This window comes from Epinephelus lanceolatus, chromosome 12 (genome assembly GCF_041903045.1).
Source record: "Epinephelus lanceolatus isolate andai-2023 chromosome 12, ASM4190304v1, whole genome shotgun sequence".
Taxonomy (NCBI): Eukaryota; Metazoa; Chordata; class Actinopteri; order Perciformes; family Serranidae; genus Epinephelus; species Epinephelus lanceolatus.
Genome location: NC_135745.1, coordinates 15,599,416 through 15,620,189, shown reverse-complemented (window position 1 = coordinate 15,620,189; position 20,774 = coordinate 15,599,416). Strand labels below are relative to the sequence as shown.

Below are 20,774 nucleotides of genomic sequence, written 5' to 3'. Positions count from 1 at the left end.
AGGCGAGAGGCACCTGCGCTGTACAGTAACTGGTGAATTAATTGGGTAAACAATGGGCAACTTGGGGGGAATTTGCAAACTCTGTGCAGCATTACACTGTGATGAATGTAATGTGCGAGATTACACCCTCGCCGTGATGTGACTGAGTTGAGAGAGAATGCTAATCAACGCTTAGCATGTAGGTGCTAACGAGGTTGTATGACAGGGAATCATGACCATCTGCAGCCACTCTGTATGTGATCACTGCTCATATGTAAATATTACATGTGGAGTGGTGGGAGGCCTGTTTCTGTCTGTTTACAGTGAAGGAGGAGGGGACGAAGGGGGGATCCTGCTGCGAGGTCAGTCCAGTGCTCTCTCCTCTGTCCCCATGCCTCACCCCTCTCTCCTCTCCCTGCACTTTCACCGGGTCTGAGGCCAGCGGCCCAAACAAAGCACCGACTCTTTGCTCTCTGTCCTCCCTCTCTCCAGATTCCTGTCGTTTGCTGACGTCTAGCACTTGGAGACAATGGAGAGAGAGGGGGACAGGGGCTGACTGGTGTTTGCCCGTCTGTCAATGGCGCTTTCTTCCTCTCCGGCCCTCTCCCTTTCTTTTGCGCTGCCTCGTTTTCTCCTCCTGCCCAGACAAAGCTGTGCATTCAAAAATGCAGCGCCCACTCCCCGCTTTTCCAGTAACACAGACAGCAAGAGTATGGGGACAGACCTGCTATATATAGATGGGTTGATATGAGGACAGGACAAGACGCACAGACATGAGACCAAGATGGTGGCAGATACAGACGCAGGACAAAATGAGAAAAGAGGCAGCGGTGGAAATGAGTGGACACACTGGAGTGGAATTTCTGCGAAACCCTCATTTCTAAAAAGCCTCATTCCATCATTTTGTCACATGTCATAAATATGCATTAATTTAGCCCCTGGCATCGTAATAGTGAATGCATGCACAAATTAATGGTCTGCGGTTTTCTTCTAGCTTCAGCAAACACACAAGCTGAATTCACTTATTCTCAACATGAAGTGTAAACCATATCAGTCATGATTTGACTCCTCCTACCCCCCCGTTGGGACTGCACATATGATGAGAGTGTAAGAAGAGGAGGCACTTGACAAGGACGTTCACTTCATCCACTTCACTTCGTCATTTTATTGAGCCTACTTATCCAGGTTTCCCATGCTAGATTTCCTTTGCAAGGGGGGCTCTTGGCCGAGACAGCACTCAAAGTATTTAGCAACAGATCGACTTTTGCTTACATTTGAGACCACGGCATAAATTCTTGCCACTTGTGAAAAATCGCAACCGCTCATTCATCTTAACACCTCAAATACCCCCGCTGACGGATCAGCTGAACAAAATGGACCATCTGCCAACTTGTTGGCGCCATCAACTGTCTAAGCTTTGGCTTGAACGTCTAAATCGCGACATCCTTAACAATTATGGCAGATCCTGCCTTCAGGCCCCAGAGAAACAGGGGGATTCTTTATGAGCCTGGCAGGTGCAGAATGTGGCAGGCACCCAAACTCGTCAACACCGAGTGACGGTGGCAGCGGCAGCGGCTGAGCTTGGCAGGCAGAAACTGTATCACATATAGAGCGAAGGCCCCCATTCCTTCAGCTGGCAGTGGTATAGCACACTAATGTAGGAGAGGGAGCGCTTATCTGCCGCTAAATTATACAGAGAGGAGAGGTAGAGAGAAGAGGGGCGAATGGGGGAGAGAGGTACCAGTGAGAAACAGACAGAGAAAAGTTGATCTGTAGAGCCATTTAGAGATTTTTTTGCTAAATTATACATGAGTCCTCAGCTGCACTTTAGTGATATTGAGGTGGACAAGGCTTCATATCAATTGGTGTTATTAGAGATGACTGAATACGCAAAGTACCTCCGGCTTTAGCCACTGTGTGAATGAAACCATCTCAACTGTCTGCCTGCATCACTCATCAAGCTTGTTTTCACGGGTTGAGACAGTGGTCTCAGTTGCATTTGGTGAGGGCATGTCATTAGACACCCGTAGAAATTTACAGAGCATATTTTCTTGTGATATTGTAATTTTCTTTGACGTAGAATTATTTCCAATGGCAGCAGAAAAAAAACATACGAAGCGCACATTCAAAAGACCAGGGATAATCACAGTCTGGGAAAGCATCCCGAGCTGTAGATGTTAGGGGCTCTTGTCAACTCCATCCATGTCTAATTTTTCTGCAATGTTGAGTATGTTTGTCACAGCTCTGAGTGCAGCCCTCATCACAAGGAAGGCTGGCAGATGTGCAGAAGGGGAATGTCTTCTTCGAAATGTGGAGGGCTTCTGTGAATGGAGAGCGCCTTTGAGATTGAACGGCTGGAGGGTTTCTAGCCGCTTAAGACGGGGGAAATGGAGAGACAGAGGAGATGCACACCACAGGCTGGTTCACACGAAGGTCATAAGACTAATGACCGTCAACAATGATCCAATGGAGTGCACTGCAGTCTTACCCCCTTAAGCACAAGCCTCTCAGTGTGGGCCAAAGTGAAGCACTGACAAGTGGGGAACAACAAAAAACGCCGCCATCATAAACCAATCATAAAGTAGTCTCGTAAACGACTAGATCGGCTCACAGTTTTGCTGCAGGGGTTGGATAATCAAGCAAAACATTTCCATAACCAAATAAGGCAAATGAGGCATGGCAAGCAATTGGCCAGAAAACTGTCAAAAGTTAAGGCTAGAAGGCAGGATTAAATATAAATACAGCAGTGTTATGCCATCTAGGTTTTCTAATAGGACACATGTTTAAAGCCTGCTGACTAAATAAAGATCTAGAGTAGGAAACTGCCACAAAAAGGAAGTGTCTGTATTATCTATAAGGATTTAGAGCAAAGATTCCCAACCAGGAGTACTTGTAACCCGCAGGAGTGTGTGTGTGTGTGTGTGTGTGTGTGTGTGTGTGTGTGTGTGTGGGGGGGGGGGGGGGGGGGGGGGGGGGGGGCTCCACAGTTGCTTGGGTAAACATGGAGAAATAGTCTGCCAGGATTGAGTCCTAAAAGCCAGAAATAAGTTATCGTTTTACCACTCCTGGTTCCCTCATCTCAAAGTCAATGGGTTTTTTGAATGGGCGTTTTGGTTAGATGCCTGTAATAAGCTCTGTGGTTAACACAAGCTTAAGAGACTTTCACTTTTTTTTCTTTGACTTAAAATACGTCAGTAAATAACCCACTCGTGAACTCTGAACGTTCTACGTGTCTAAAAAAAGGGGGGTTGCTTACAAGCAGCTAAATGAGACTATAGAACGTCATCATGCTGAGCTGCACTGAACATGGCTTTACGTCTTGTTATGGTGGGGACATTAGGTCGTGCAATGGCAGTGTAGTTTGTTTATAGCCTAACATTGGCTTTTTACTTCTGGGGCCGTATTCACATAGCTTCCTAGTGCTGAGAGTTGCTCCTAGTGACAAAATTCTAAGAAAATTCTTAGAATTTCCCCTTAAAGTTAAGACTAGGTCCTTGTTAAGATACAAGTTATTCACAAAGTGTCTTCACTCTTAAAAGAGCTTTGAAGGTCAAAAACTGTTAGGAGCAGGGAGGAGGACTTTTAAGCGATTTAAGAGTTTCTTAATCAGAGGAGAAAATGGCAGAAAGACAAAGAGGAAGGAGAAATATTCTCCAAACGCTGGATGACAGTGAGTAAATGAAATGCTACAGATTAGATCATGCAGGGATAATACTTGTGGTTGATGTCATTTGGGATATGCACACATTTCCCAGCTAACGCTATAACACTGGAAATAAAATGATCACGATAATAAGATATTTAATAAAAACTGTAAAAATGCAACAGTGCAGCAGTGATGACTTGGGTCTGTCTCAACCCTCCATCAGCAGAATGATCACACTAACAATGACAACACCTTGCAGGCTCACAAAAGGGTATGTCTGTGACAACCAATCACACCTGTTAAAAAAAAGCATCACACCTAGCAATGTGGTCAACCACACCTCCTCCCTAAGGTAAAAGTTTGTCTCTTCCTTGCTCAGAGTTGCTCTGAGAACTTTCCTAAATCACTCCTAAGCTAAGACTCCCTACTAAAAATGTCTAGGCTAAGTTAGGAGCTCTCTGAGAGTGCTCTCAGAATGTTTGTGAATACAGCCCCTGGTGATTACATTTAGGATTCTATAATCATGAAAATGGTGTTCATTTGTGAAGCTTATCTTGATGAACCAAACATGTAAGTATTATTAATATTTGCCGCCACAGAGCTTATTTTCAACAATAATCTAAAATCCAATGGAAAGAAATCCCATAGACTTAATGACGAGGGAACCAGTGTGATGCTTACTTCTGGATCAGTCTCCAGAAAAACGTGGCTGACTCTATTGTGGAGTAGCTTAAATAATATAAAAAGAAAGAAAAAAAGAAATTACAATTTGAATTAGAAATTAAATTCTCATGTTGAGTAAACACTTCCACACTCAAAATTTTCTGGCGCAGGATCCCCAATCCCGCCTTTTCATGTGTCCCCACCAATGCTGAATAGAGACCTATGTCCTTTCAGGATGCTATTCCAATCCACTTTATCTTTTCAGAGCAAATGGTGGTTTGTGGCCATATTTATGTTCTGGATGTCACATACAGCTTCTTTAAAGTCACGGATAAAGTTAAATAAATGGTGGTGTCAATGAAGGGGTACGTCTGATAAAAAAGGTCAGGAACCACCAATTTAGAGGTCAATTATCTGCCACTAGCTAGTTTGTTGCAGGAAATGTGGCTGCCTATGAATCTGATTGAGTCATTTCAGCAAATGCTCAAAAATAACTTGTTTTATGATTAAGTGACAAAGACCTCTAGCAGCTGTAGGAATGCTGACTCTGTTGGGAGCAAAGGAGTAAGTCAGGTGACGTTATAGAGCAACAAAGACGGCTGTTGGTCCACTTTAGTCCAGACTGAAATATCTCAACAGTCACTGGATTACCATAAAACTCTGTACAAACATTCATGGTCCCAAGATTAATCCTACTGCTTTGTACTTCTCATCTATTGCTAGTAGCAAGTCAAAATTTCATTTGATCCAATATTTTGATTTATGATAAAATAACTGTAAACCTAATGACATTCCCATCAGCCTTACCTACACTTTGTGTTTTGTGCTAATTAGCAAATGTTAGCATGCTAACATACAAAAAATGGTGAACACGGCAAACATTATACCTACTTAACATCAGCATGTTAGCACAGTTGTTGTGACCATGTCAGCATGCAAATGCTTGCCTTTATTTTAAAGCTTTGCTGTGCCTATTTCAGACTTTTAATTTTGTTCGCCTGAACCTAACCAAAGCATAACCACAGCAGAGTCTGTTAACAAAACTTCTTTTTTTTCTTTTTTTTACAATGTGAGCTTTTTGAAGGCTCTGATAAGTGGAGGACACTCCGGAGGACATTTACAAACAATGTATTCTCGTTTACCTTGGAGGACTTGTTGGCGCAGCTGCACACAACTTGTACTAGTTGAACTGAGCTGATGAAGTGCCCTGATGAGTCATACAGTGCACACAATCCTGCACTGTCTCTCATGCTGAGGACCTAATACCCTGTTAGAGTGGAGACTGGAGGACGAGGGAAATCATATAAAGGGCCCAAAAAAGAGGGGCCTGACATCATCAAATCCGAAAGGTTACTGGCCAACGCTCGGCCCTCCCGCTCAAGAAAAACACTATTGATATTCTGTGGGTTCGGCCAGGGACAATGGCAGGGTCTGTCCCTCCCTCTCTCCTTCATAGCCTGGCATGGCAGAGATGTCACAGAGAGCACCAAACAAATGGATAGAGGGATAGAGAGGGATGGAGAGATGGGAGGAGGAGGAGGTGGAGGAGAACAAACGCATTGTTCTCGGGGTGGAGAAAGGGGTATTGTGAACAAGACAGATAGCTTATGTGGGAGAATGGGGTGGGGGAAGAGAGAGGGACACAAAAGGACAGGGAAAGGTGAAACCTGGCATTTTTTATAGATGCCCCCCTTTTTTTGCAGTTGGAGGTAATCCATAACCCTGCTTCAGGGGACACTTCCTAAAACTTTAAAGATGAACGCAGCAGGGGTCGTTTCAGCACATGTGTAACCATCTTCAGCGAGTCTTTTATCTGTCACAACACCAGAGATCAGTTCTGGGGCATTTTTTATAAATCATGCTCCACAACCCAAAGCCCCCGGCTGCTTCTTAACATGTACCAAAGCACAGCTCAACAGAGACGGCGAGCAGGTAGGTTTGCAAATGCAATTTCCCCCGCGGGACCCGGTCTGAACGGGTGACTTGATGTGAACTAACTGCACAGCTGTTTGAACACGGGCTAGGACCTCAGTGGAGATGGAGGCCAGTGTGCTGCAATGCCCCGCAGGCTTGTGATATGCGCCAGCTGCCCCCCTCGGTAAACATCAGTGACACATATATACACACACACACACACACAAACACGGGCAGTTAAACAGGCACACACATTTTCACAGAGAAGATAAAAACAAACCCATTCACACTTGCACAAAAGAGGAAACAGATACAGAAACGTCTCAGCGTGCAGGCACTTAGTCTCAACACAAAGGTACACAAAGACTCAGAATGACTTCCTCTCCACTTACACAATCACACATATACAAATTAGAAGACGCTTGCTGCAGTCAACCTTCAGAGCAATTCACAACAAAAGCCGGGATCATACAGCACACACAATATGGAATTGAATTCATTACATATTTGCATTTTCAATATTTCATGCTCTGTTGCCTGTTTGATTTCCATTAGGGCCTTTTCCATCCCTCACACTTGCTGTTTCCTTGCTGTAGCCAACTTCTAAGGCAACAGTACAGCTGACAAGTGCCATTTGAAATTCAGATTTTAGTAACACCAGCAGGTCCCTTGTTTCTATTCAAAAAATAGACGTGATATGATGACGGTATTAACAATGAGTGTCAGAAGTACCCAAAGCAGTGTGCAGGAGAAAAGACATATTTCAAGAGCAAACTGGGGGATAAAAACACCTTTAAATCTTCATGAGGGGAAGTGAATGAAAACTGATGGAAAAATAAGAGTGTTGTAGGGATAAACAACAGTGGCAGACAGCAAAGGGCAGGCGGGTCTGGATTTGGAATTTCCATGATTATTCTACCACAATGGTGTCCTTCTCAAACTCCCCTTCAGCAGACACAGGACACGGCCCACACACACAAATAATAGGCAAACCACCAGCCGTGCTGTATGCATACTTGCATACCGAGATAGCATAACAAATAGTGACCTCACAAGCACTCCAGTATAGAAAATGCAAGCCACTCGGCATGTGAAAACAGTGACATGCCTCATACAGTGCGGGTCACCGCAAAAGTGGAAAAACTTTACATGCAAATATGCCACAGACAAGCCAGTGCTTTAAACCTAACACTTGATGTATGCCTCTTTGCAGCCACTTGTGATGGGCAAAGCAGTTGTTTTCAGTGTAGTGAATCACTACAATACGTTCATTAAAAAGATCCGTTCGAAAGATTTGTTCATCAAATCGTTCGGTGATTGACTAGAGCTCCAACTGTGCGTAGTCCCACCCACTGTACTTAAACACGTTCAGCTCAGCTCGCTAAATAGTGAACTGAGAACTAAGATAAATAAAGCCAACTGAAAGCTGAAGTGCTACTCTGCCAGGCACAGCAGGTGTATTTTCCCAACACCTAATTATTAAATAAAATATTTGGTACAATTTCTTAAAGTTCTACCCCATTTCCTACAGCACATATATTTTCCCAACACCAAAGTAAAATATTTGGTACCGCTTCGAGACCTCAAGACATGAGAAGGAGGGAGAGGAACCAGCTTAAGCAACTCAGCAAATGTCTATCACTCAGGGATCATGTTCACTCTGTGGCACGTTTAGTGAACTTTTAGCTATACATGTTCCCTCGCAGTAAAAGGAGTGAGTCAGTGAGTCCTTACATCTTCGCTTGCAACTGACTGAGGGCAGAACTGAGAAATGAGCAGATTGTTTCAGAAGATGATTCAGTTCAGGTCGTTCACCCAAAAGATTTGTTCTTTTCAGTGGAGGCAGGGTTCCTGCAGCTTAGGGGAAATTAGATTTGAGACTTTTAATGCCACTCAGAATGAAGTCTCACACCAATTTCACAATAACCAAAACTGAAGGGGAAAAAAAACATGAGCCAACATAAATGACTTAGGGTGAGGGATAATTTTGCCCAAATTTTTATTGTAACATAAAATGACTTTGTTAGCTCATGGTGGAAAAGAGGGTAGAGCAGAACCGGGAAATATCGCGGTCGTCCATGTCGTCCAGGGTGCCTTGGAGCATCCAAGCAAAAACAAAATATGAGGGTTATTGGTTAGGCTATCCTGATCTGTGTGACATCAATGCAACAGACATTCGGCATACCATTTAAGCCCTATCTTTAGATTAATTAATTCAATGCCTGTTTTGGAAATGTTCATAAACAAAACAACACAAGCAGCCACACGAATGCCAGCCTACCGATGCATGTAATTTATTTCCTGCATCTTGTTGTTTAGCTCAACTTCCTGCTGCTGCACTGGAGTCACATTACTAATCACCTAGTACAAATCAGATGCAGAACAAAACAAGAGCCTACAGCCATGCTGGCGGCTCTTTGAGGCTGTATTTAAGCAAAATGGTGCTTTGAGCCAAATGCTAATGTCTACATGCTGACATGCTCACAATGGCAATGCTGATGTGCTTATGTTTTGCAGGTATGTTTACCATCTTAACTGAGAGTGTAAGCATGCCAACATTTGATGATTAGGTCTTCACCAAGCTGCAACCTCCAGGGCAGGAAAATGAAATCAACGCGGAAGTGCCAAAAACTGCAGTTCCTCCAATGGCCACTTGAGGCTGGCTCCAGAAGTGAGTCAATCCCAATAGACCCCAGCTTTAAAATGGCTGACTTTACACCAGAAATGAGTGTGTTTACAGCTGGGTACGAAAACAGGTTTTGGTCTTAAGAGCTAATTTAAACATTCAGGACAACTGCACAGGGCATGAGTCTTTCATTTACATTTTATTAGGGTTTAAGTTACTCATATATAAAGTTGGGGGTGTTTCAGTGATAGACTGTCTGCGAGGCATCACTACAATCTTTGAGTCAGATCCACCCCTCACTCTTCCACAGCTCCTCCACCCTCTTGTCCAAATTTGGTCACTTTTGGCTCCAAAAACCCAAGATGGTGGCCTCAGAAACACCAAACTTGAGGCTTCAAAATGGTTGTCCACAACCCAGAGGGTGACATCACAGTAGCTATGTTCATTATTTCACAGACTATGGGTTTAACACAAAGTAGGGTTGCCACCAATGGAAAGTAGTTTGCAAGCATTATATTGCATAGTATTGGACAAGTTGACCTGATGATGGCACTAGATGGAAAGTCAGGGGATCAGTACAGTGACTGCAATTCATCCTGAGAGAGATATGAATGTGTGTTTGCCAAATTTCAGAGCCATCAATTCAATAGTCATTGAGAGAATTCACCCAAAACAACAAATGTCAACTTCATGGTGTCACTAAAGAAAAAAGTCACTAAGCTAGCCAAGTAGATATTTAGATATTTCAGCCTGGACCAAAGTTGTGGACAACAGACGTTACCATCGCTAGAGTAGACAGTGTGGCACCACTGGTAGGATGCTCAAAGTTATAGTTATGGGAGTTTATTTGCAGAATGAGCAGTTTGCAGTCCAACAGCTCTTTGTGTTTTTAATGCAGCTGTCCCCCTTTTATGTGTACCTACGTTTATGCAAAGCAAAATTATCAAACAGTCACCACCTGTGTCAATGTCAAATGATTCACTTTACTTACCATTTAATGCAATAGATCACTTACAGCTCAGACAGACAAAAGCACAAACACATCAGAAACATTAAGTGGTTCAATCTCAGTCACGAGCACACACATCCTTCTCACATGGCATCACTATGCACAATCCTCTTTGCTTCTCCATGTAACAACCGCCCGTCCTTGGCTCTCAAACTGACCCTCCTACCCCCCCTCCACACTTCTCCAACAGTCTCTGATTGATTCAGGCTGGACAGTTAGTGGATTTCCATCATCTAATGCAAGCTGTGAGTGCTTCTCTTTTGTCCTGCTGTTTGAGCAACTGTCAGCTCCCGCGTCTTTTTCTACTTCTAATAACGTTTCAGGCAGCCGGCAATCTCCTTGGCTTGTCCTCTTATTACCACACATGCTGGATGCACTTTCCTGCTGCCTTTTGAGTGCTGGAGCAGAAATCAGGCCAGCTAAAAGTATTGATATGCCGCCCATACATTTCATGTTTTGCTTGGCGGTTTTGCACAGTGAATTTTTGATAGGGATCTATTACCAGCAGGTATGCTGTAACTGCTGAGTCGATTTGGGTTTCTGGAATTTATGTGCACCGTACGCGGCAAGATGTTTATGCAATTTTGGCTCTGAAAGGGAGCTGCTTCGATAAATCAATAACACCGATGGCAGGATGCTTAAAACTGGCAAAAGCCTTTATTTTCATTCAACATTACATAAAGAAAGAAGCTATTTACAATTATTTTTGAAATTGCCATTATTTATTATTCTGTGCGGATGACCGCAGATGATCAGTAATACTCCTCCGGGTCAGCTTTCTCCCCCTGATTCTGAATCTGCTGCTGCTTCTTGTACAAATCCGCAATCTGCAGGGAGATGGACAGAGATTGAGAGGAAGAGATATTGGGAGTGAGAGAGGGAGGGAGGGGGGGGAGAGGGTTCGCATGAGAGAGCATGCATGAAAGAGAGGAGGCAGGAGGGAGGGGGAGAAGATCATGAAGTCAGGTCAGTAACATGAAGAGGAAAAGCTAAAAATAACAGTTTGATTATTCATATCCCGGCCTTTGAAGTCAGTGACTCCCAGCTGCTGACTGGGAGACGGAGGTTGTGTTCACTTGAGCTCATCGGGGTTTGGGGGTGAGGGGGTGGAGGGCGGGACAATGAATAATGTGTGAATAGCGGCGCCCACCCAGAATCAGCAGCATCAGTACAAGTGCAGCAGGGTGGCACAGCAAGGAGGAAAACAATGAAACATCCTATTATTTCTCCTACACAGGATGGAGGGGTCTGGGTCCAACCTGTTCAGACTCCATGTTTTCATCATTCCTTCTGACTTGAGATGTCAGATTTCTTTAAAATTGTCTTATAAACCACCGAAAGTCAAACTACGAGTGTGTGCATCCTCCCAGATAATAACTGAATATAATTTAGATGCAGCCGAAGTTCCAACCTGACTCCCAACTGTAACGAGCAACAAATCCTGACTCCACGGTTAACAGATGGCTGTTAATTCCAGTCAGTAAAAAATGACATTAAAAGTATGAATTCAGACCTTATAAAAGTTACACTGGTTTAGGCTCAGGTAAAAATAAAACCCAGGCTTTAGCTGGATGTTTTTGGCCTCATAAAAACTCATGTGAGAATGTACAATGTGCTGTTACACCATAACGAGCAATGCTTGCGTGATACCTGGCTTGGGTTTTAGAGGAAGGTGTTGGCTGTCAGTCAGTTTGTACATCCAGGGCAACTTCTGATACTGGTGAGCATGTCTTAAAATGTTTAGTAAAGAATCAAACCGGTAGACAAAGTTGTACACAGTGAACACGTCTGCGAATCAAAGCTAAATGTTACCAGCTTTTTGTCTGGCTTGTGGTGGTTGTGTCACTGATGGTTTGATGGACTGATTCTTTATTCTAGGTCACAAACAGACATCAAAGCATCCTCACATGTTTAGTCTTCTTCAGTTTCACCCTATTTTCGAGAACACATTTCAGCATACACAATTCTCTCCTTACCTCTTAGAAAATAAAGAGTTTATAGTTCTCATGAATTAGGGTCAAAAACAGCATAGACAGTACAACATATTGCAGCAGGGTGAGGCCCAGACACACCAAGCTGACATCAAAGAACTAGTGGCGACTAAGGCTGACTGTTGCATTGCCTCAGGTCAGCTGTGTCTCAGCCAAAGAGTTGCACTTAAACACACTGCAAAGACTACAGCCAATCGTCGGCAAGCATGTATTCTGCACCTGTGTGAGAGAAAATAACTCTCCATAGCAGCAGGTGGCGATAGTCTGTATTTGTCATTCAAGAAGGGAAACTGAAAGACCAACAGGATGGATTCAAGACACCGGTTAGCACATTAACAACACAATCCAATGTTGAAAGAACAAATGGCATTTGCTGTGCAGCAGTGAACAATAAAACAAATAATTAGGAACCTTTTCTGCTCAATAGCTCAATGGCTAAAACAATAATCTTACCTGATATAGCAAGTTTGTTTCAGTCTCCCTCCCTTTTTACTGTCGCTGTCTTGTTTGCTTTCCTCACCTCAGTTTCTCTTCTTGTACGCTGAGCCTAACTGTCAATCAGAGTGATTTCATTCACTGACAGGCTCCACTGTCTCGGACACCGACTGAACATGCCAAATTGGCCGAAAAACATAAGCCAAGGGCAGACGAGGGCCAACGGTACAGTACACACCACAACAACAAGGGCGACAGACGCTGACCAACGGCTTGACATTGACCGACGGCTGACTGCCAGCTTGATGTGTCAGGACGCTTAAGCAAAACATCAAGCTGTTGGTTGCCAGGCAAAAGTTTAACAACATGTGCTATGTAGGGCTGTGACTAAAGTTTACTTTTTTGGTTAATCTAACAATTTTTATCTTTTAATTTATGAAATATAAAGAAATCATGAAAAATGTCACAACTTAACAGAATTCAAGCTTTTATTCAAAGAGAAGCCAACGACCCAATGATATTCAATTAATAATCACAGAGGAGCTGGAACCAGTCAATGTTTGGAAATTCTGGTTAATTTTTGCTTCATAAGTCAAAACTGTTATTAATTTTTTCGAGCAAAAACAAATATAAATTTAATTGGCAACTATTTTGATAATATTTTAAGTGATGTTTTAAAGAAGAAAAAAAAGGCCAAACATTTGATGGTTTGAGCTTCTCTGATGTGAGAATTTATTGCTCCTTCTTCTTTTACACTACACATTTTTGGCTTTTGGATTGTTGGTTTAACAAAACAAGCAATTTGAAGGTGTCACCTTGAGCTTTAGGAAATTGTGAGCAACATCTTTTTACTATTAATTGATGTTTTATATCCCAAACAATTTATCAGCAAATCATGGAAGAAAACAGCAGACTAATCATTAATGAAAGTAATTGTTTGTTGTAGTGCCGCTTGACTAATTGCTCCAGCACTACTGATGTGTACAAAGAGTTTTGACTTGTTTTAGTCTTCATATTTCCTAAGAGCTTGTGGAGATCAATTTTTACCAGCCTCTCCAAAAGCAGTTGATCAGTTAGTTTGTGTAAGGAATTTCAAATATACTATATCAGAGGTGTGTGCATTGACTTGTATTCAGGTTGGCTGAGCAGAATCAGAAATAAATGATGTGCTGGTGGGTCAGCGGGCGGGTCAGAGAGAAGCAAATAAAAAATAACATCTTAGATCACTTACACTTAATTTATATCTTTGGCAAGACTTATTGTCACTGGACCACTTTACTAGGTGAGGTATCCATTCAGAGCTTAAGATAGAGCCACTGATTAAGAAAAAAGGCTTTATGATAAATTACAAGTTGGCGTGTTTGTTGTTGGGTGGTTGAGTACAGGTACAGCTGACCTGCACATCTCTACTGTACTGTATAATTCACTGTTTGGCTGCTGCACAGTATATTACCCAGACTCAAACACTAAACTCCAGAGGTGCTGCTTTACCTGACTGTTATAGAGCTTTCTTCGTCATGCAATGGGAGGCCACAACATGAATCAATGCCAGTATAAAAAAAAAGCTCGTCCTTGCAGTGCTAGTCACCCTTGAAATTTTACAGGACAGCTCTTGTGAGGTGACCATGATGATGTTGATGCACCATCTCCACATCACATTCAAGTAACTTGGCCAAACAAACATATGATTGGATTCCTACAGGTTTACAGTTGTTATTATATAGCACAAGGCCGACCTGTTTGACCTCCTGGGCCTCAGCACACGCTGTGCAGACGGTAGTTGATGCTTGAAATGTGTATCTGACATTATTCTATACCTCACTGCACTGCTGACTTCACACTCCTGCTTTTTTTTTTTACCCTCCAACCAGGCTCATCCTAGTACAGGTGAGCTAATGTACCTGAGCTCCAGTCGTGGCATCCTCAGGCTTCCTGTCGTCTCTGATCCGAAGGAAGCGGGGGAACCTCAGAGAAATGCCTTTTTCTGGATCCACCTGAGGGCAGACAGAATCACAGTCAGTGTACAGTACACAACCACTGATGCATGTGAGCACTTGTCCGTTGTTGCTTGTACTGTACTGAAAACGGTAACCCCCTAAATGTGTTGAGTATTTTTTTTTGACTGTCAGGCTTTAAAAGCTATTAAATCCCCATTAGTTCAAGGTTTTAAAACATCAAAGATTGAATGATTCTTTTTAATTGAATAATTTTTAAACCCTTTCAGTTCCAGGACAAATGCGGCACTATCGTCCTACTTCTTTTCATCTGCCTCTCAAATTCTCTTATTACTTTCAAATATGGATGCATTGCACTTTTTATTTCTTTTTCATTTTTATAATGACCAGCACTGTTTGAGAAGGAAAAATTGTTGGACGTGAAGAACTGTGATTTTCTGATGGATTTCATGTATGAAGGCATTAGGTTCGCCTTGAAAATCTGCTACAAAATGTCTTAAGGTGTCAAATATGATAGCTCACGACAGAGTAGGGTTGGGTAATGTTTTTTGGAACCTAATTTTCTCTGTAATAACAACAATGTAATTTTTGAAGAAGCTGCAGGGGTTAGTTGTTGACTAAAACACAATTCTTTGCCTCTGCTCTTTTCCAGTCACACAGAGCTCATCTCTTGTCTCTGTCCGTCTGTCTGTGTGTGCATGTGTTTAGCAGTGACACTAGGCTCTTACATAAATAATATAGAAAAGAGAATAGACCAGATGCTGAAGCTATCAAATGCCGAAACTATTGCGGCAGATTGGCGCTGCAGTCATAGTTTTAGCTCACTGGGAGCAGCCGCAGAGCTGCGTGGACAGCTTCTCTTCTTCGGGGCGCTATCGCCTCCTGTCTGAAATTGAAGCTGGCGGCGCTGCAAAGCTCCTTTACTGGCCTTGGAGCTCTGTGACTGGCTTCAAGGCACTTTTGCCTTTTGTTTAAACCCTCCATTCTCACCCTGATGCACTCTCAGTTAGCGACATTTGGCACCAATGGATGTGATGGGGTAAAATATTCAGTAGTACCAACATAATTTGGTTGGTATGTTTATAAGAACCGAGTTCATTAGCATTAGCTGTTGGCTTCCAATAAAGTGCATTTCTATATGTTGTCTGACAGCGACATACACTTACAGGCTCACTTAAGTTGTGGGGACTAATATCACTGACAAATTATGATTAATTGTGCATTTCTTTGGTGCAGTTGTGGTAACTCCTTGTGAAAATGGTGGTGATGACTGGATGTCTTACACAAGTGGCACTGTTAGTGTTGAAATTCCCCCAAAAAAACATTTGCCCTGTTAAGTAATTTCTCTTCTGGGCCTTACACCATTGTTTCTAACTACTGAAGGAAAAAGATGCAGACAATATGTAAAGCATAGATACTGCTAATCCTCTTAGCAATAGTCTCATTTGTTTTCAACAACTCATGCAGCTATCTCAAATTCAAGTGTTTAAAAACAAACTTTGAAGATTTAAGCTTCATTGACCTTGCACCTTTAAATTCAGTGTATTTAATAACTATATACAATAAAAATATGCAAAGATCTTTTATCATGTTTCCTATAAGTGTTTTCAGATAGAGAGAATTCATGTATCTCAGTGCCATTGTACTGAAACTACAGTTAAAATGGAAGTTGAATACTGCTAATGTTATGGCAAACGCTTTATGTGCACTGTGGGACTTTGAGACCAACATGCAGCCAAACTACAGGCAATAAACAAGTATCTGTTCCATTAAATCCACCATCTTTTACAACATTTTTTAATAACTCAATTAAGAGGCGCTAATTGTGACTTTTCATTGTCTGCAACAGACCATAACAGGCAGACTTTATCAGTGGAAACACATGGGAGGGAGGGGACTGACCATTCCCATAGCAGCCTTGTAGACGGGCGACAGTGACAGGTCAGCGCACTTCACCTCCCAGACTTGCACGGCGTCCAGCCATACGTCGGGTTCTGCTGATTGGTCGTGGCGGTAGTAAGCACGGGGCTTGGGCAGAATATGCTCCTGGAGAACACAGAGTAGATAATGAACATTTTAATTTACAAATTAAATGTTTACTGTGCCAAAAAATTGCGGGGGGGGGGGGAAAAAAAAAAAAAAAAAAAAAAAAAGCCCTATCACAAGTTCCCACAGCCTGCAGTCATGTCACAAGGCTCACATATATTCAATTTATGATGATAAAATACAGCAAAAAGCAGTTAATCCTCACATTTTGAAATATGAACACATAGTATGTACTGTACAATGTGGAAAAAAATAGGGCAGTGCCTTCACAGAGAACCTGATAAAGAGACAGTGACAGAGTGGCTTTGGTTGCCCTGCTGAATCCTGCCGCTGCCTCACAATCATTTCCCAAGAGAGAGCACAGACTCTCATATTCAAATGATACCTGCTTGCCTGAGGGGCAACATGAGAGGGTGATTTCCAAACCACATTATCATACACCTACATGAAAGATTTCATTCAGAAACACCTTGATATACACGTTCTTGTTACCTGATATTCACCTCTTTCGATTTAAGAAAAGAGGCAAAAAAATCATAAATAACCTTGCAGCTGAGCTCGGGCCTCCGCCTCCATCAAACTGTTCCTGCTCCACGAGCAAACTGAGAAATCTGTCAACTTCCACAATATTTAATAGTGCCTTTTTAACTTTGACACAAGCAATCATTCTGTCAGCGTAGGTGTCACGCTTTTACAAAATGATACCCATCTTGTTTTTGGCATAAAACAACCATTTCAGCGAATGTGACTCTGGGCTCAGTGTGATGTTAACTAGACTGCTGCAGTGTCCACAGAACTGGGTCATAGTTAAGTAATGCTGGGAAAAGGAAGGCTCCAGCAGTAGTGGTGCTGGTTTTCTCTCACACATTATTTATACCGTAGGCATTCAAGTGACACTCTTATACAGAGTGAATTACAATGAGTGAGCTTGTAGGCGTATAGACACTGCTGATGATAGACACCGGTTAGTGATACACCTATATTCTTCATCTGAAAGGTCAGGCATCAGCTCGAAGTCTCTTTGTCTTTATGGTAATAAAATATAACAATGCAATTTTACATACCTTCTACAAAAGTATACTGTGTAGGAGCCATTTAACTATTTTTTGTGTCGTTTACACCTCCGAGCACTGGGTGAAGCATTCATCTTGAGGGCATATGTAAAGAGACTTATTCAAGGAGGGTAATTATCATCTAGTGCAGGTGTTGTTGCTGGGGGAAAGGCACAGTTTTTGCAGACTATGCAGCATTAATGGCGAGCTCAAAAAGTTTGTCTTGTTTAATGGAAAAAGATTTTATAACATCAAAAGCAAATCCCTCAGTAGCAACATCTCAGTGGCAGTCAGTAAAGGATGTCACCACATAGTTAAAGGTAATCCAGTTCAATACAACTTGTGTCTTATCATATATTCAATAATAAAAGCCTTTGGCTAAGTGCTCCATGGGTATAATCTAGTGTTGTCACGATACCAAAATCTTTGTTTCGGTACCAATACCAATATGAATTTCAATACTCTTCGGTACTTTTCCTAAGGAAAAGTCCTTTTGGATACAAACCTTTAGAACAATAAATAGTAGGGGTGTAACGGTACCAAAAAAAAACATGGTTCGGTAAGTACCTCGGTACGGACGTCACGGTTTGGTAACTCAAATGTTCTACCAAGTTTGTGTTGTCTCGTGATGTCTCCCTTTGCGAGGCAGACTTTCTCTTGTCTTTTTTCACATGCACCAGCTGCGAATGTTGATACAGGTGTTGTCATACACACCACTTGTGCAATCTGTGCTCCAATAGGAACAAGAAAGGCATTTGTGTGCATAAATGTAAAATAAAATTAACTAAATTAATGAATTGAATCAATTTCAAAGTACCAGTATTTTCCAAATGCAGTATAGTACCGTTTGGAATACTCTAGTACCGCGGTACTATTTTAGTACCGGTATACCGTGCAACACTAGTATAATCCAAGCCCAAGGAACAGCGAGGACTTTGAAGCCAGTATTACATAGCGGCCAAATATGGAACTACAACGTCTGGGTCCGTCACATGATGCCATGGGGCCAAAAAGACATTTCCCATAGACTTACATTGTGAAAGAGACGTCCGTAAATCAGTTTGTGACGTGACATTGACTTGTTTCTCTATAAAGTTTCTATCCACTCAATCCAATAACATTTACAAAGGCTAGAAGAGCTGCAAGAGTGGAAGTCAGCCACTCGGCCACCCTGAGTGTCTAATGCACTTGCTCTATGAGCACCATAATGCAGAAGATCCAGGCAAGTTCAGACTGCAGAAATCTGGCATTTCTGGACTAATGTACCATTGAGTCACTTTCATAGGAATGAATGGTGTCCTGCCTCCAACGCTGTATCCATTTCTCCTTTTACCTTCATGATATAATCCCATTTCAGGGACACTTTAAATGTGAAAACGTGTGCAGAAAGTGCTGGGTGTCACTGACCGTATCTTAACGGCATTTAAAAAGGACCAAATGAAAACTGTATTTCTGTTACAGAATAAAAACTCAGAGCAGCGGAGTGGTGAGTATGACACGACCTTTTTTTGCACTGAGGGAAGCGGAGCTGTGGAATGTACACTATACTGAGTTAATCAAGGTCAGTGTTTGAACATTTATGGTGTTTTCATAGTTTTGGACATCATTTCTATGAGTAATATTAACATTGTACTCAGTTAAATGTTAAAATCTGAGGTATGGGAATTCTGCGACATCGCTAAAAGGATGTCTGACATGACAACAAACAAGAACAGACTGACTCCCTTGTTTAACTTTGATCTAACCTACTTGCTGACAGTTTTCCTTTGCCTACATTTTGGGAACTCTCTCTGTCTGCCTCAGCTCCAAATAAAGTGATTCATGCTGTATAACTTTGTTTTTGCAACTCTGCCATACAAACAAATCTCAGCTATTTATTTGGTGAGGACAATCTTATCATAATCACTAGAAATGGGAGAAAAATGTAAAAATAGGACCAAAGTTTCAATAAACTAGGAATTTTCCTTCAAGACGTGCAGTGTAGCAGTGATTTATCCTTTGATTATTTTCTAAATTATTAATTTAGTACTTACTGTGTCAGAAAATAGTGAAAAACAAAGCTTGTTTTGTCCCATCACCACTAAAAAACAAAGATGGTCTGACTATTATCATAGAAGACCACAAAAAAGCAAATATCTACATCCAAGAGGCTGGTGCCAGTGCATATTTGGCGTATTGTACTTAAATGATTATCAAAATAGTTGCAGCTTAATTATCTGTCAATCAACTAACTAGTTATTTATCGAATTCTTTAATCAAATCTACTGAGCTATGTAGATTGTGAATAAAGAGAAAAGGGGCACTGGTTTAACTTCTGAACTCGTCAAAACTCAACCAGTTCAACTATAAGAATAAACATGAGAACAAAAAGAAATAAAGGCATCAGTGCGTCCCTCATTTCAACACAGCAGCTTGCCACCCAGAGGAGTCTGAGCAGAACCAATCATCTGCGTGCCTGGAGTCCTATCGGCCTGCAGCACTGCAACCAAAGCAACACGGCCACACCAGCAGCTCGCCTTAATTCACCATCCATCACTTTCAGATGGAGGGCCTCATTACAAAGCACTACAGTACAGGCTGTATTGGTCTGGGGGAGAAAAAAAAAGGTTACACCGCTTTCTCAATCACTGCTTCACTGTGATTCTGCACTGTGCAGCAGTTTGTACCACTGAGTCTACACCCTTAACCTTTAAAATATTACTTTAAGGTTATTCTACTTCAAAACACCACAGTGTGTAGCAGGTTTGTACAGTGAATGTTATCTCACAATTAGTCGCTTTCATAAACAGATGACTGCGTTTTTAAGCCTCTCTGCTCGTACTTCTGTAAAAGCGGGTCTAAATTTAGCTGATAAAGTCAACAGAGTACTCGAATGAATTCTGACTCTCACAACAGCTATCATTTTCAGAGAGCAGTTGTCAATTTCTTCAAATGCTGTTGCTCTGCTGCTCTGGAACGAACCTCTTCAAATGTAAATTGAAAAAGCAATTCATTACCCAAAGTCAGAGCACGCCTGCACAGTTACTCCAAATGCAGATTTTGATTGGTGAAACAAAAGTGCTTCATGAGCTCTGCTAAAACCTTTCCACGAGCAAGGAAATAATATGTGATTTAAAGGCAAATTATTTATATTATGGTAGTTTCTTTTAGGCAAAATGAGTCATGTTTCGAATAGTAGACACTATGTGGACAAGCAAGGGGTGGAAGGTGGCATATTTTCTGGAGCACCTGAGCTTATTTCTATGACTTTTCTCATTTGGAAACTTAAAGGTAGCTGGAGGCGCCGCTTAATAAATGACTGCAGTATTTGGGTTGTATTTTAGAAGTGTATTTGCACACTGTCCATCTCATTTTGGTATGAAAGTCTCCATTTATATCTGAAGAGTTGGAATGAATGAAGAATTAAATGAGGGAATGATTATTTGCAGAATGAAAGGCCCCCAGAGACCTCGGCCACA

General features: G+C 41.9%; 1 protein-coding gene across 1 annotated transcript in view; it reads right to left on the bottom strand.

Moving 5' to 3' along the window:
- Positions 1–10,475: 10,475 nt before the first annotated feature.
- The window catches only part of lig1 (ligase I, DNA, ATP-dependent), a 58,091-nt gene continuing 47,792 nt past the window's right edge, over positions 10,476–20,774 (bottom strand). Inside the window, exons 25-27 of the mRNA XM_033649950.2 lie at positions 16,121–16,264; positions 14,165–14,257; positions 10,476–10,664 (exon numbers count right to left, since the gene is read on the bottom strand). Of these exons, the coding sequence (XP_033505841.2) occupies positions 10,590–10,664; positions 14,165–14,257; positions 16,121–16,264 (312 nt within the window). The 3' untranslated portion in view covers positions 10,476–10,589. The remainder of the gene's footprint in view (positions 10,665–14,164; positions 14,258–16,120; positions 16,265–20,774) is intronic.